We start from the raw sequence: 16,800 nt of genomic DNA on the forward strand, positions 1-16,800 counted from the left end.
TCACTGCAACTGACCAAAAAGGTGCAGATATATAATAGAACTAGATAATGAACCCAAAGATAGAGATCGGAAAAAAAGTTTCCACGTTTCGCGTCTACTTATTGTTCTTGCTGCCTGATGAAATATGCCCAGTAGAGTTTTTTTATTGCTGGCCTCTCCACCAGCTCTTGTTCAGCCCATACACATTACATTGTGATGACGTCACAGATTTTTAAATTGCTTTTCTCAGCTCAAGGAAAGTATAAAACCTTTACAGATCAAACACACGGTAGAAGAAGTCATAATCATTCGCATCTCAAGGCGTCCTGTTTGTTTTACAGATGGTCGTTTATAAGGAAAAACACTTTTCAAAAATACAGGGGATATTTTTTGTTGTTGCAATACCACGAGTGGCCACTGGGCAAAAATTGGACGCAAGTGGCACCGCTGTATCAAGGTCCACGTGAGGAACAGGTCATGGTGGATGAATTGGTCAAGCAAAGGACTTTCATCCAGGTGACCAAGGCACGTGTTGCAATGCAGAACTCATTGTTATACTGTTGATGTATTTTAAGACTCATTGTTTGCCTTTATTTTCCTTGTTTTGTTAGGTTTAGGCAACAAAACTTCTCGGTTTGGTTTAAGAAAATGTCATCCTTGTGTTAACAACAGACCCCTTCATAACATCAACCACATGGTAGAAAAGCTAACTTCTCCCATGTGTGTGTTTTTTTTCAAGTTGCTGTAACAAAACAATGACCTAACAGAGACGTGATTGGTCAGCTGCAATGATGGTTCTGGAGCAACATTCGCTATGACAATGCAGGATAAACACCACCTTATTAGGACAAACTAATGCACTGTCACTATTCTCACTAATACGACATATATTTTGCCCGAGTGATGACATATTTAAGAATTACATTATAGAAAGTGTTATTGAACAATTCTAATAATGATTGAGTGTAAAAATAAAATGGTTTAACGTTAGACATTAAATGTGAGTGGGGCTAAGTCGAAAGGAAAAATTGAAGAAAAAACAAAAAAACAGAACTGATGGTTTCCCTCAGCTGTAGTGTAAAATGTTTAGTATTAGTTTAACTTTGTTGCTGCCTTTCGGTTGCCCATGTGCAGATGATTGCCTGTCCCACCATTTGCCATTAAACTAAGCCTTGAAAGAGAGGAGCCAACAGAGAAATAACAGAACACAACAGCACTGATATGCTTTCTATTTTCAGTGTCACCACAATAAATGAACTCACTGTACATGTCAAGGTTACTGTGTCAAGGCTCATAACAACTCCCACACCTGCCAGAGCCATCACACTGAACTGCCTTAAATAAACGCACGAGATAGGCATGTGATGACAACGCCGCATACGATATAATGTAACCTTATATACCGTGTGTTTCTGCCTGATGTATGAACGCTTCCTGCTGCCAGCAGTTGATTCTATATAAACTTTCCCATCTCTGCTTGTTCCCTCTCTGACGCTGCAGGAGCAGCTGTGTTGTTCTCTTCCTCGGCGATGGCCACACCTGTGATCTGCAGGTGGTTCATCTGGCAGCAGAGCCGGGAACACCTGGCCAGGCAGGGAGATAGAGCCTGCAGGCTTTACTCACTGTGTGTGTGTGTGTGTGTGTGTGTGTGTGTGTGTGTGTGTGTGTGTGCAATAGTTTTGGGGGATTTCTGAAGGGCTCAATTAAAGTTGAGGGAAGATAACGGCTGTCTCTACACACAGCCACACACACACACACGCACGCACACACACACACACACACACACACACACACACACACACACACACACACACAGACAGTCAGAGGCATGTGTTGGCATTTCCCAAGGTTAAGCCTTGGGGATGTTTGGGCTTGTCAATGTTGCAATACAGTCCTCAATTTGTGTGTGGAAAGGAGAGGGGGTGTATTTACAGTTTTACTTTTTTTTTAGTTCTTTTTCATTTCAAGACACAACAAACCAAACCTCCTCCTGCCTTCCCCCAGTCGTTCTTGCTTAGTTTTGCAGGCCGCGTCATACAACTGTGGCAGCACCTGCTTTGTTGTTGGCGAGCAGACCCACCGCAGGTTTGACATCTCACTACAGTACTCCGCTAGGACAAACAAGCAAAGACAACAAGCAGAAACACCAGCTGAGGACAAGACACATAAACAACAGCGCCCAAAACGCATTCCTCCCCGGGAGCAAGAGCAGACGGAGCGCAATGCAATTTTATGTGCGTGTAGTGAAGAGTGCAGGCCCGGCTTTCTGACAGCACAGAGCCCAACAGGAGCGAAATCAGAGAAGGGACAGATGAGGTGAACTTGACAAAAGGCATAAAACTCAGAGCTGACACGTGGGGAGAAGAGCTCAGGAGTGATTCTGGCTTAGGCTAAGATCCTCTGTCACATTCGCCGTCTGATAAAGTGAGACTGGGCCAAGGCCACAGATCATCTGCATCATTATCTGTCAGGATGTGAAGCCGTCGTTATCTGGGTCAGAGATTTTGCTGTTTGAGCTTGTTGCACATGAGCATTACATGTGTTTCAGTTGATATGTGAGGATCTTTTTGGCTGAGTAATGCCAGAAAACATTCCTCAATTATACAGAAAAAGTTGATGACCAAAGATGATATAATATATGTGAAAAATCACATATATAATTATTAGTTTTATAGTGCAATACATTGTTCCTCTGTGCAGTGCTACCATACTGCACAATATGTTGTTTTTGTGCAATACTGCTCTCGCATGCAGGTTGCTGCCCATGTGCAATGTTGTGTGAAGTTGTGCAATATGATGTTTATTTTAATGGAACTTGCATGTAGATACAATATATGCAAGCGGTCACTGAATGTTGATTGTGGTGTGATGACCTTCAGATGCAGCAACACTGAGCCCCAAAAAAACGTCCCTTAGGGGAGAATAAAGTATATCGGATTTTATCAGATTGTTTCATATCATATTATATTGTATTGTATCTTATCGTATCATATTGTATTGTATTGTACTGTTTCATTTCATATAATATTGTGTTGTATTGTATTGTATGGTATCATATCGTTTCATATTGTTTCATTCCATATAATTTTGTATTGTATTGTATTATATCGTATCGTATTGTTTCATTTCATATAATATTATGTTGTATCGTATTGTATCGTATCATATCGTATCGTTTCATTTCATATAATATTGTATTGTATCATATCTTATTGTTTCGTATCATACATTATTGTAGGAAGAACCATGTTAAGTGACCCATCTAATCAGCATAGCCAACTATTTGGCTACATCACTCTCTTGGTTTGTTCCCAAAAAGCAGATCTGCTAGTCAGTAAAGTTATGACTGCTTCCAGATTGGCCACAATGTAAAATTCTCACCCACCCTTGATGTGTAATATAACATATAAATGAATATATGAATTTGTGTTACGAAACTTTCTATAAAAATACGACAACGGAAAGAGGATAAAAATAAGAGGGCTTTAAAGAGTTTGATATTGCCTGTATCTTGTCAAACCATGAACTGAGACTCCTCACTGAGAGCTTATAAGCAGTTGGATGTCAGCTTCCCTCTAGGCGATGACAGGGCCAGCTGCAGTTGGGTTCTCTGCACTGCGGCCAAGACGGACCGGTGGGGATGGAGAGAGGGATAAGGGCTGAAAAATGGAGATGGAAAGAGGAATGGGGACAGAGAGACTGGAAGGGAACAAAGAGAGATGGCTGGAGGGAGGCCGGACATCAGACAGAAACGGGAGGTGAGAACGAAGCACTGGGGTAACCCTGGAAGGCGTGGAGAAAAGGGGGAACCAATGCTAACTCCTCTTGTCTGAGCCTAGTGGGAAATGATTGGGGGGGGGGTGAAAGGCTTGAGCAGTGGGAACAGGGGGACGGGGGCATTAAAAAAGCATAATGTGCTGATAAGTTCCTTTCACAGTTTTTTTTTTCCTTCTTCTTTTGACTGACCACTCCAATTCACTCTGAAGTGACTGGGCGCTTTTGTGTCCCTCCACTTAAAGTAGAAGACCGAGTAAATGCCAGCACACAAATCCTGGGACCTGCATGCCGCCGCCCTGATAAAGCATACATGTTTTTTGTTTTTTTTTCTTTCCATGATGATTTAAATGAAACACAGAAGAGCACACAAAAGAACGCTTAATCCCATTTGGTTGAATGTTTGAAAAGCCATATAACAAATATGCAAAACCACTCTCGAACCCTGTGAGCCGCTCTTTTCGGGACAGTCAAATGTGTCAAAGCAATGTTTACGCTACCTCGTGACACCTGAATGCAGAGGTCACTGTGGTGGCTGGCGGTATAACAAAATGACAGTGTTAACAACGCTCGGGAGCCGAGCTGAGAGCTGCAATCAAGGGTAAAAAGCATAGCGCCGGGTTATCTTTCAGCGGCAGAGAAGTTATGTTTTTTTTTCAAGGGGGTCGGGCGAGACAGCGGACACTCTAATAGCCCTCGTCTCCTGTACGGCTGGGTATTTCTGAGGATTGTTATTGGCGGGTGATCCTCGGCGCAAGCTCACATCTGGATCCTATCCTCCCGGCCGCTCCGTGCAGTGCCGCACAGCAACAAGAAACAGCTGTACAAAACTGGCTTCAATTAGCCTCACATTCTCCCTGACAGTTAATCCCTTTCTACTCTCCTTCTCTTGCTGTTTTTTTTCTTTAACTATTTGGTCACTCTTCTCGTTCTCTCTTTTTTTTTTTTTTTTAGCTTCAGTTTGCCACACTGTCTGAAGTAATAGACAGGGGAACACAGCGCTTTGAATTGGAAACAGACAATGGGACAGAAAGCTAAGAGGTCTCACGAAACACAGAACATGACAAATCCTATGTGTTCGGAGGGGCAGAGGATGCTGTTTGCAGCGGTTTGGGATTGAACACAAGTTGCAGAGATAATGTATCATTATTTCCTGCCATTGTGTACTGAACGCCTCTTACAATTAGGGTTCGTTCAATCTGAAACTCAGCTTTCACAGCATGTGATCAATAGCAATATATCTGCAATTACAGCCTGTTAAAAATTGTAATCCGGCCACTTATCATTGCTCAAACATCAGATTCCAGATTCTTTGTTGTGGTTCTCACATGTGGAGCACTGGGAGACGAATCTGCCCAATAAATTCAGTCTTTAAACATCCCCTTTTCCCACTAAAACCACACTTAGCAAACACTTAAGTGTGATCCAGAAGTGCAGCAGGCTGAATGAAATGTTGTCACTCAAGAGTCATTAATCAAACTCAGCTCAGCTCGCATCAGTTTTTGACTGCACACCAGCTTGACTCAGCTGAACTGCACCAGGGAATCCAGCTCAGATCGGTCCTGCGATAGGAAATGGGAGCCAGATTTTAGGTGAGGGAGCCGATCTGATGGGGTTTGATGAGCAAATCTGGAAGGTTCTGCAGTCATTGTAGCCCTGGGGCCCCCGAGTAAAACACTAACAGGTGGTACTGCTGGTGGAAAAGACCCACGCAGAGACCAGAGGGAGCTAGAAGGATACTGGGCTCCCAGCCGGACACATACAAACACGCGCCCGAGCACACGCATATCACAAAAAAAACAAAAAAAAACACAAATGCGTGACACATGATAACAGAGCGAAAGGAGCGCGAAAAGAAAAACAGACAAAAACAAGCAATTCGACGCATTTGCACACATTTCCCCAAACGCACCTTAAAAACTACACTTCTCCCGCATGCCAACACACAAACACACACACACACACACACACACATACACACACACACACACACACAGATACACGCAGTCAAACAGCCCACAGACATAAGCAGGGGTGACTCAGAGAAGATCTGCAGGCACCTCTCCCTACCTCCAGCACCGGCAAATTCTCCCACATGGCAAAACACAAAGGGCCCACGTCTGGCAATGCTAACAGCCCACTCAAGCCAAAACCAATTAGGTCTCTAATGCAAACCTGCAGGGCCCCTTTGTCGTTTATTTCCCCTTTTAATGTCAGAGGATTGGAATCTGACTCTCTAACCCACCCCAAAGAAAAGAAAGAAAAAGGCAAAAAAGGGAAAATTTATCAGGAGTTCCAAATTATCCACATGTTTTCAAGTAGAGCTAATTGAATCAAGGAGAGAATGGGAATGATTGACTAGTGTGAGCAATGTTGAGCCCACATGCTCTTTAACACATTTTCTCCCAGTGTACACACAGCATCCCTGCTTCCCAGAGGGCTATTTAGCTTTCTGCACAACATCAGATTAGTCCAGCCAAACAACAATTACGGTAAAGCAGATGAATACACATTTTTTTTTTTTTATCTGCTCTGGGTTTTTTAGTTGGAACCAAATTTTTCCAAAACAGGATTTGCTTTTCAAACCCAGTATCCATTATGTTTACAGTTTTATATTACAGTGAATTCTCTGCTGCTCCCTGGTGGTCACTGTAGCTCTATCATCATCATCATCATCATCATCATCATCAGCATTACAGTCATGTCTTTGTCATGCGATTATTTGGGTCTGCGTGGTGAAAAGAGGAGCGACAGGAGTCCTCAGGGAGGGGGCGGCAGCGGTGTCAGAGTGACACATGGGGGCTCATGCCCTCAGGCCCTGCTGACCCCACTTGCATTGCATGACTGTACCATTGACCCCTGATGTAAAGCGGACAGAAACCACAGGCAAAAGAAAAAAAAAGGAAAAACCTCCTCCTGGCATCGAACAGCAGCTCCAGCCTGGTTTCACACCGCCTGGTGTTTTTGTCTTAAAAAGCTGTAAACTCCAGATGGTGGAAAGAGAGAAAAAAAAAACTGCCTGGTGGATTAAGGGCTCCAAATCCTCCACTGAAAAGACACATAGACCCCGAAAAGCTGCTATTCAATCAAATGGGTGCATAATAGCTGTCTTGTGGGGGCCATATACGGGGATAATGCATCCAATAGAGTATGTGTTATGCATAGTTTATTCTCACTCTTTAATGGATCCTAATGAGCGTAAGATCTCGGCGGACAAAGGGATGACTGGGTTTTTGTTTGGTCATTATAATGATTTGATGGGATCTGAAGTAACACATTCAAAGGTCCCCTCTGAAGAACTAGTCTGCTCTGGGAGAGGAATCAGAAAATAATAGAGTGGTTGGAGAAGTTTTTTTTTTTTTTTTTCCTGAGCACATAATGTAGCCTTGATAAAGCTTAATTCTGCTATATTTTCATTAGGAGGCATGGACAGTCCCCCCTTTAGCACAGTTATGGCTCCTTAATTATGTAAAACACATACATGAGATCAGTGGCACATGGGCCATTTGTTGTGACTCAGCTGCAGCACAGTGTGAAACGTGTGCAGGTGCACACGCTGTACATACAGTGTGTGCACCTGTGCATAAAGATCAGGTAAGAGCAGCTCCATGTGTGACGCTTCATTTAACTCAGCAGCATGTTGAATTAAAATTACAAAGTGTACTCACAGTTCAAAACACTCGGCATTCCGACCATTGCTCTCTCCGTGTTGGTTAGTTTTCTTCTTCTTCTTCCTGGCAGAATGCTGGCTGGTTTACAGTCCTTCAGTTTCTCTGCGACACAGGATGAAAACACCTTTAAAAAATAAAATAAATAAATAAAAATCACCTTTAGTGCTGAAATAAAGTGAAATCTGCGGGAGACGATCGATCCGGTTTGCCAGCAGGTTCCCTATTCTCTCTCTCATGCAACAGAGAGAATTATTTGTGTGGGCGGTACTAATTGTGAGCATTTAAGCAGAAAGCCACAGAAGAAGCTCCGTGAACAGCCGGAGGAGGAGAGCGGTGTCTGCGGCGGAGAGAGAGGACACCAGAGCTCAGCAGCCCTCATAATCCTCACAGCAGACACACTTCCATCGCCCAGAGCAAAGTCGTTTATGACCTCGACTTGTTGGCGTATTGATTTAGTTTTTTTTGTGAGTGTTTTTTTTTTTCTCCCCCAGCCTCAATCTATATAGTCTGGGATGCCTCCACAAATTGACATTGAAACAAGCAAGGATATGGAGAGCCTGGTGAAACTGAAAATGATGGATTATACTTGATCATATGCGGCCCGAAGAGATGAGTTAGTGTCAATTTAATAAAAACAAACAAAAAAAAAAGTTGAATACTTGCAGTGTCATCTGTTGAGCTTCATACCGCAGAAAAATACACAGTATTATATGTGAATAAATATTCCCATGGTAAGTCATAATTATGAGATAGAAAAAAAAAAGTCTGAGAAATAAAAATAATTATGAAATAAAAAAAAGTAATGATTATAGGATAGAAAGTCGAAATAATGAGATAAAAATCCTAAATCACTCATCATCAAGTCATAATTATGAGATTCAAAATTGGAATTATGAATTGAAAAGTCATAATTATGAAATAAAAAAAATCTAAATTAAAAGATAAAACATCATCAACACACATTTTTTTAAAAAAGTCCTGTTTATGGGATAGAAAGTAGAAAAGATGAGATCAAAATACCAGACAGTGAGTTAAAAAGTCATAATTATGAGAAGAGTTTGGGGAATAATGAATTGAAAAGTTATCATTATGAAATAAAGTATCATAATTATTATCAGTCATTATGAGTCAAAAAGTCGAAATTATGACATAAAAGGTCAAGATTGTGAGATAAAATATAATCATTATGATATTACAAGATAAATATTGATTTTGTTATCGCAAAATTATGGCCTATCATTGGAGTTTCTTTTTTCATCAAGCTTATATCACATTCTTTTCTTAAACTGGCAGATATGGGTTTCTGTAGACTCTGTCCAGAGTCTCACGTGTTATTCCCCTTTACAAGCATAATATTTGGATGCTGGCTGAGAGATTTGTGAGCTAACACACACACATGCAAGCACACAACCACACACACACACACACACACACACACACACAATCACATCCACCATCATCTTTCCACCCCCTCCCTCCTACAGCCACCCACATATGCCACACGCTCCTGTCCTCCCCCTCCTTCCCTCCCCCTCCAGCCCCCCATCCTCCACTCCTGCCAGGCTGCCACCTGCTCTCTGCAGCATGCTGCACAGCTGCTCTGCTACAATAACAAATTAAGGTCCACCGTGGCAGGCAGGAGTCATTACCTACAGCTCCTGCTACGGATGAGCCAAGGAGCCATCAGCGGCCGCCTCGCTGTGTGTGCTTGTGGGGGACGGGGGTGGGGGGGTACACAGGGTTTTCCCCTTTTTTTGTGTAAAGCAAAGGGGCCAAGGGCCACTAATTGTTCTGATGTGGAGCAGAGGACCATGGGGGTGCTACAGTTTGGGGACACAGAAGCCAAGAGTCACCACTTGCTGTGTCACTGTCAAGAGCAAGTCACATGCTGCTGACTGTGCTGTTTTCATATTCAATTAAAAGAAGGTGAACAGACATGATGTTTCTGACAATACATGATCAGATCGGTGCTTTAAAGTATTTTCATTTCATACAAGAAGCTCACTACACATGACATCAGGCCTTCTGTCTTAAAAGAAAAAGGGGGCGAGTCTGTAGTTCAACATGTCAACCACCCACATAGTCTCTGGCAGGTGCACGCAGTAAATGGAAGAACACAAGAGACAACAAAGTGGAGAAGACAATGGAATTGTGGTACTTTGAATAAACTAATGACAGCTTCTTCTTCTTCCTCCTGAATTACATACTGCATCAATAACATTAATTTTATTTTCCAATCGTGCTCTTGGGAAAGGGAATAATGAACATCCAGCGTATTCATATTTTTTCCTGGTTGTCTGAGTTATATTGTAACAGTGTCTGGAATATGTGAATTGAAACTATAAATAGTCTCCACTTCAAACACATTCATTACATTATAAGATTTCTGTATCATCACCTTTTTATATTGTATCATTTCAACATCTAAATAATCAGTCAGTGTAATTTTATTTAACATGTGTAGTATGTATTCAGTGAATTGCTCGTACAATGAATCAATCCAGACTAAAGCTTTGATTGTGACAACAATGTCCTATCTAGCCCATCTTGTCAACCAGCTCTGTGACAGGTTAACAAAGAGATGACTAGTCAGTTAGCAGGAGGCTGGAGTCAAAGAAGAAACGGGCTCAGACGGCGGTGGGATTTGCTGTGGTCATTATGGTGCCTGTGTGTGACAGCTGGCCATTGCCCCCCTTGATCGCCTTTCAGCGTCTTTGTCACAGGCCCTTTAATCACACCAAAAGGACTGTTACACAGCAAATCAGCTGACCTGACCTACTGGCTGACAGTCTGAATGTCTCACGTGCTGGGCTACAGCAAAGGTTTTCAATTACTGTTCCTGTAAAGATAATGGAAAGCATGTCCTTACACCTAAATGACTAAATAGGTTGATTGCCAGTAACTCCCAAAACAACATATAAGACCGATATAGTACCACTGACATATGCCCCCTAGATGTTGTTGCCTAACTCTAAACCTAAATATGTCATGAGCATCTTCTGTAGAGACAATAACAACCTTTTTTCTGTTTTTCTGATAATGGAAGATGTTCGTCATATGTGGAAAGTCGAGGTCACTGGCAGTGGTTAACGTTATATTTTTTCATAGTGACAAAGCAGCTTTAATCAATACATTTCAGCTGATTGTTTTTGTTTATTCTGCCTGCAGCTAAAAACTTTTAGTTCCCTGTTACTGCACTAAAAACCCAGTCTAAGCTAGATGCTGGGCACCAAACAGCAACCACACAAAGTTACCAGCTAGTAGCTGGTAGACAGTGGAGCATACAGCAGCTCATGTGCCGGATATTTCCTTCAAGAGAAGCAAAATAAACTGTGTAATGTTTTCACATAGGTTTCCGCTTTGATGACAAATTGCAAAAACCATCTTCAGAGTGCTAACCTTTGATGCACAAATGGATTCTGCCGTGCTATTTTCTGATGTGACCGGACACTGAAAGACTGAGAAATATGCCTCATAAGGACCTGGCTGCCCCTCCTCACGGCTCACTCTGCTGAGTTAAGTAATGACTGCCTTTTAATGATCTGACGGTGCCAACAACGCTGTAAAAAGATGCCATTAATATACTAGCCCACGCGTTTACCCTTTGAAACTCGCTTACCCTCTCCACTGCACAGTGGTTGACCTGACACGTTCTTACTCCCCATGAGGGAATGTTTTCTCCTATTATGTTCTCCTTCACTATACTGTACTGAGTCAAGAGGGGGGCAAGCCATTAGCCAGGACTGTTTACCCTACTTTCCCAGCAGTCGAGCCATCTGCGTGAGCTCCGTAGGTTGCATAAGGCCTGGCAGATATGACACCTCCACAAAACCTGTTCCCTGTTATCCATTGTTTCAGTCCGCTCCTTCCAATATTATCTTTCCTCTCTCCTGCGCCTTATTCCCTCTTTTTGCGTCTTCTCATGATTTCACTCTCTTCATCAATTATCTTTTCAGTTATTTCTCCTGACATATCTGTCTCATCCTCTATTACATACATCTCTCTTCTCTTCCCCTCTCCTCTCCTCCTGTCATCCTGAACAGCTGACAGGCCAGACCCTGCCTGGTGGTGACACTTCACCCACGCCGACCCGAGCCAGATCACTAGTCCATGTGGGAGCCAGGGCCAAGGCCAGGGCTTCTGCTGTGGTGGGGGGGGAGGGAGGGTGCTGAGGCCAGCAAGATGGCCCTAGTCATCATAATCATTCATTGCCTGCTGGTCCTTCTGTCCTCTGCCTCCTCCCACTCCTACAGCTTTTTTTTGTCCTCCTCATGTCAGGGCCACACGGCACGCGTATCAGCTGAGCCCAGGATGGTCAGAGTCAACGGGGTCAGGTGGCAGACGCCTGGTTAATTCTCCTGAGGCTGCAGGGTGCTCGTGTCAGCTCGCGCAACTGAAATGCACAGATAGAGACACAGATACATTCTCACAGATACACTTCTGCAGAAATAATTGCAGCAAACAAAGACGGCTGACGCAGACTGTACATCGGGCGTGATATTATTAGCGTGAGCTAGACTATGTGGAGGTTTGACGGGAGTCTGTCAGACAAACAGATTGATCAGCACTACGAAGGAGGAGGGGAAGATTATAAACACATGACCAGATGGAGAGAGATAGCCCTATTATGTAGATCCTGTCCCCTCTCCTCTGCGTGGATCCTTCATGCATATATACCTTTACATTATTCAGTAGGTTATAATGAGTAACTGAACGTGGCAGTGGGGGTTAAAAAAAATGGTCGCTGGGCGGTTGAGGCGGCAGAAGGTGGGCCACAGGTGTACAAGCCGGAGACTTATTCTTCAGTTTGACCTCTCATTATCACCCCCAGGTTCTCATTCATTATAATCCCATGTCCTCGGGTGTTTAGGGAGCAGCGTGGTCTGTCTGTTTACTGCAGTCTGTTCACTGCACAGTCTGTCATTCATATTTTGAGAATAAATTATTCCATATTCCAATCTTTCATTGTCTGCTCATCTGTTTGTCTGTTTCGTGGGCCATCCATCTGTGTGTCTGTCCTTTTACGATCTCTTCCTCTCCTCTCATTTTTCTTGTGGCTTGGCAGGAGCTCATTGATAACATGATTTACAGCCGATCATCACTCATATGACAGTCAGATTTAGTTTAAAGCTCTTCAAAACCCTGTTGTCACATCTGCATATCTCTCATCTCCCCCCTCAAACTATTTATCACTAGTCCGTGATCAGTTCATCTGTCCTGGACGGCCTGTAGAAAAGTGGTCTGGTCTGTTCTTACAGAGGAACAGGTGGGGCAGGCTAACAGTCAGCGCAAGCTTGAATCTCACACACACACACACACACACACACACACACACACACACACACACACACACACACACACACACAGGAAAGCTGCAGGGAGGCAGGCAGGCAGTCAGCCGCTCAGACACTAGCCCATATGGTAGACCTCTGGAGCTGTTGCCCTTTGCTGAGTAGGGGAGGGATAGATGGAGGGATGCAGAGATGGTTGGAGGATGGAAGGAGCAGGAGGAGGCAGAGGGAAGCGGGGGGAGGTTGAAATTAATCAGCAGGCCACCCCAACTGTCCACCGTCTTTGGGGAGTTGAGACATGCATATATGTGGCTGATTCAATTGGGGCTGTGGGGGTGGCGAGTGGGGGGTAGTGAAGTCGTCTTGTAGTAGTGTTTTGTATTGTTATTTTTTTTTTTTGATAATTATGTAACTTCATTTTTTGGTTTGTCAGAAATACAAGGATACTTTAACATTTTCAACTTTTGAACAACCATTGCGTTTACATCCCATAAACTCTAATAATGAATAAAAATGACAATTTTTAAAATCGTAAAATAAATAAAACATATTTAAAATAATCAATCATATGTAATGTAAAATGTTTTGTATGTGGGTTTAAAGTTAATTTTTCCAAACATTTGGTTGTCTTCTTCATGCTTAGTTATCTGTATTCTGTTATATCTTCTGTTCATTTTTATTTAATTCAATAAAAGGTTTTTGAAGCTTACAGATCTCCTCCATGAGTAAAGAAGCAGCACTGCAAAAACTCAGTTTCAAGTAAATGTCCTGCATTCAAAGTGTTTGTAAAAATAAAGTAAATGTACTTCTTATGTAGATTTGTCCATTTCAGAATATTTTATTCTATACATATACATATCATTTTTTTAAATTGTTGTAATAACATGTAAGGAGCATGTTAATATTGTAGCAGGTTGAGGTGGAGCTAATGCATGTTTTACTCATTTTCTATTATGTTTATTATTGTTCTCTATGTCAAATCTTCATGATTAAAGTGACCAGTAGACTGTAGAAAAAAACATTATAGTACTCAAGCTAAGTAATTGTACCTCAAAATTGTCTTTAAGCACACCAGAGTCACTGTTATTTTAGATTTTAGCAACTAAAAGTTGGTTAGTACCAAATGGCAGATACATTGTGCAATAGTGGATGATGAGCAATTTTTTTTGGTCTGTACCCCACAGCACAATGGGGCCTGATCTGAAACAACAGTAGTTGGGTTAAAATCCTGACGTCAGGCTTAATGCAATTTGAGGATGGGTATATCCATATAGACAATGTGTATTAAGTAAACAGTAACACATCCAAACACCCTTAAAGCCAATGCTTTATCCTCAGTTATAGTTTTATCTCAAGTGCTGGCGTAGAGCCAAAACAAGAGGAAGAGGAAGTATCTCATTGTCCAAATATTTACGTAAAGGCTCTGTACATATGCCTCCATATGACAAGCAACTTTTTAGTTCTATACGTAAGCACATCAACTCCACACTACACTTGTGTTTTCTATGAGCGGACATGTAGGCTATTCTTTTGTGTGTGAGGGATCCTTACAAATCCTGTTGTTCCATTCACTGATGCTTTGAAAAAAAAGAAAAAAAATATTAATGCCTGCTACTGTGAAAGATAGGCTGGCCACCTGCCATTCACGTCACAAAGGAACAGACTGACAGATGTATAGACAGCGGGTCAGATGGTCAAACACTTTGTCATAATGCTAAACATCATTAGGTAGATGCACTGCTTAAGTTGAGCACGGCCGTGAAGCCTCCAGTTCACTGTTGCTGAGCTGTTGTTGTCCTATACATGTGCTAAATAGAACATCTGAGTGTTTCTGTCTGAACAAAGAGCTGTATGACAGTGGCGAAAGTAGGTGGGTTGACAGGGAGACATGTCAAGAAACGTATAATAAACAAAAAAAAACATTAACATTAACTGTAATGAGTTGTCTACACAATCTCACCCCATATTTTAACATTAAAAAGAGACTTCAAGTGATTCTTGTGGCCACTAGGCGGCACAACAACTCCACAACAACCTGACAAACATATATCCGACTATCGCCTCAAAAAGGTTGTAATGTTAGCAAACAAGTGCACCAGCAGACATGTAGCCACACTAACATGTCTTCAGAGTTGTAAATGTTGCCACCTAGGTATTTCCAATGTGCTTCCTTGTTCTTATTACTTGTTTTATTCTACTTTCCTGAGGGAACCATCTTGCTCTTTAGACAGCAAAATAGAAGTGAAGGTCATTTGAATAGTAAGAATTGGCCACCTCTTGAATTCCTACTTACTAACGGCTAACTCTTGTCGGCTGTAGTTCCAATAATAATCAGAATAGTTTTCTGCCAAAAACAGCTGACTGTGAGGACATTGGTACCTGAAAATTTAGGAGCCTGTGTGGGCCATGAGCCAAACGATGAGCTAAAAGAGGTTAATAAGGTCAACAAAGCTCAAGAGTTGGTCGGAAATTCTATGATTTTATCAATTTTGGCCACCCATTTTGATAAAGCTACAACAGGATTACAATAGGATACAAAGGATTTTCCCCCCAAAAGACTAAAACAATGTCTCAGACAAAAGTAATACCCAGTCATCACTTGTGACCCATTAGAAGTGTGTGGCAGTGTCCATATCTGCAGAAACCCTGCCCTCTGCCTGTGTTGTCTTATTATTTTATTGTGTTTTACATTTCTGGTGATAGTCACGTCTCACTCACAAGTCGTCAAATATAATGACTCAAAACAATTATATTTCACAGTGTTTTTTCAAAGAGCAACCAACATATGCTGCATTGTATGCCTTTATAATAACATATTAACTAGTAAAGCATTAAAGGTCAAATTTTAAAGAAAGGTGATTTTTGAGCCTCATTCCCAACCCATCACTGTCGTCTTTGTCAGGTTAGCCGGCATCCCAAAGTGTCAGTATTTGACAGGTTGGGGAATTCTTCCAGATTTAACCTTGCTAAATATGGATTTTTTTAGATCATACATCACAACATATAATATATCATACCTTAGTTTGAGTTCAAACAAAAAAACAGAAAACTTCCATGTTCTCATTGAAGCTGTGTTAACTGCATATTCATTACTGTTTTAAAAATAAATGTAACTTTAAATCCTATACCACATGCTTTCATATGCAGAGTTCTTTGTTTATAGATGATTTAAAGTAATTTTTACTGGCCATATGGTTGGATACATAGACTTAATAATGGTGTATTTAATCCTGAGACAGATTAGTCAAGTGTGATGTTAGTCAATGCCACAATAATTTTAGCGTTAATCTAGTGCTCAGAAGATTAATGTATATATGTCATATATTATTATTAATCTGTGAAAAAACAAAACAAATATAAGTGTGCCTCAACTCAGACAGATTAAAGCCTGGTTTTAGAGCAAAAGAGACAGATGGTGCTGCTACCTAGCACAACGTCAGAAATGTTGCACTTAAAGCTGTTGATTTCTTATATTATCTCTTTTGTTCTTTCCTGAACAATAAAAACCGGCATCCCACAATGGTTAGGGAAATCTAAAAGACTTATCCCTTGCCCAGATATCTGTTTTATAGCCTAACAGATGCTTTTCTAAATTTTTGTATTTTCAAGTAATGGAGCCACTTAATCACTAGAGGGAGGCAGAGGATTGGGAACCAACCTCTAAAGAGGAGCAGAGTATTCAGTTTGCAGTCTGTGTATTTTGCTCAATGGTTCAGTTACAGAAAATACAAACTTCAACTCAATACATATGGTAAGCAATCATTAACCAATTATGAATTATTGTAGATGTTGTGGTTGTTTATTTGTTTAGCTGCTTTTGACAAGGTTATATTAACAGATGTGCATCTTTAAACCGTCTGTTTGGGTTCAGAGCACTTTTCAGTCCATGTTCTAAACTTGTTTTCATTAAGGGAGCAATTGTTCTTCACCAAACCCACCCAGAAGCGTATTTTCTAAATTTTGGCGCTGGAATTTGTTTGCTGTTTCACCTGTTGTGAAGCAGATGCAACACAGGCTGCCACACACACACAGACACACACACACACACACACACACACACACACACACACACACACACAGCTGAA

General features: G+C 41.6%; 1 protein-coding gene across 5 annotated transcripts in view; it reads right to left on the minus strand.

Annotated features, from left to right (window-relative positions):
- The window catches only part of cbfa2t2 (CBFA2/RUNX1 partner transcriptional co-repressor 2), a 52,875-nt gene that overhangs the window by 33,818 nt on the left and 2,257 nt on the right, over positions 1 to 16,800 (minus strand). Inside the window, exons 2-3 of one of the 5 annotated variants that reach the window (XM_030419685.1) lie at positions 11,422 to 11,817; positions 7,422 to 7,526 (exon numbers count right to left, since the gene is read on the minus strand). In XM_030419685.1, the coding sequence (XP_030275545.1) occupies positions 7,422 to 7,449 (28 nt within the window). In that variant the 5' untranslated portion in view covers positions 7,450 to 7,526; positions 11,422 to 11,817. Of the gene's footprint in view, positions 1 to 7,421; positions 7,730 to 11,421; positions 11,818 to 16,800 lie in introns of those variants that run through there. The other 4 variants (XM_030419686.1, XM_030419688.1, XM_030419690.1 and 1 more) reach the window with 4 other exon arrangements.

This window comes from Sparus aurata, chromosome 6 (assembly GCF_900880675.1).
Source record: "Sparus aurata chromosome 6, fSpaAur1.1, whole genome shotgun sequence".
Lineage (NCBI taxonomy): Eukaryota > Metazoa > Chordata > Actinopteri > Spariformes > Sparidae > Sparus > Sparus aurata.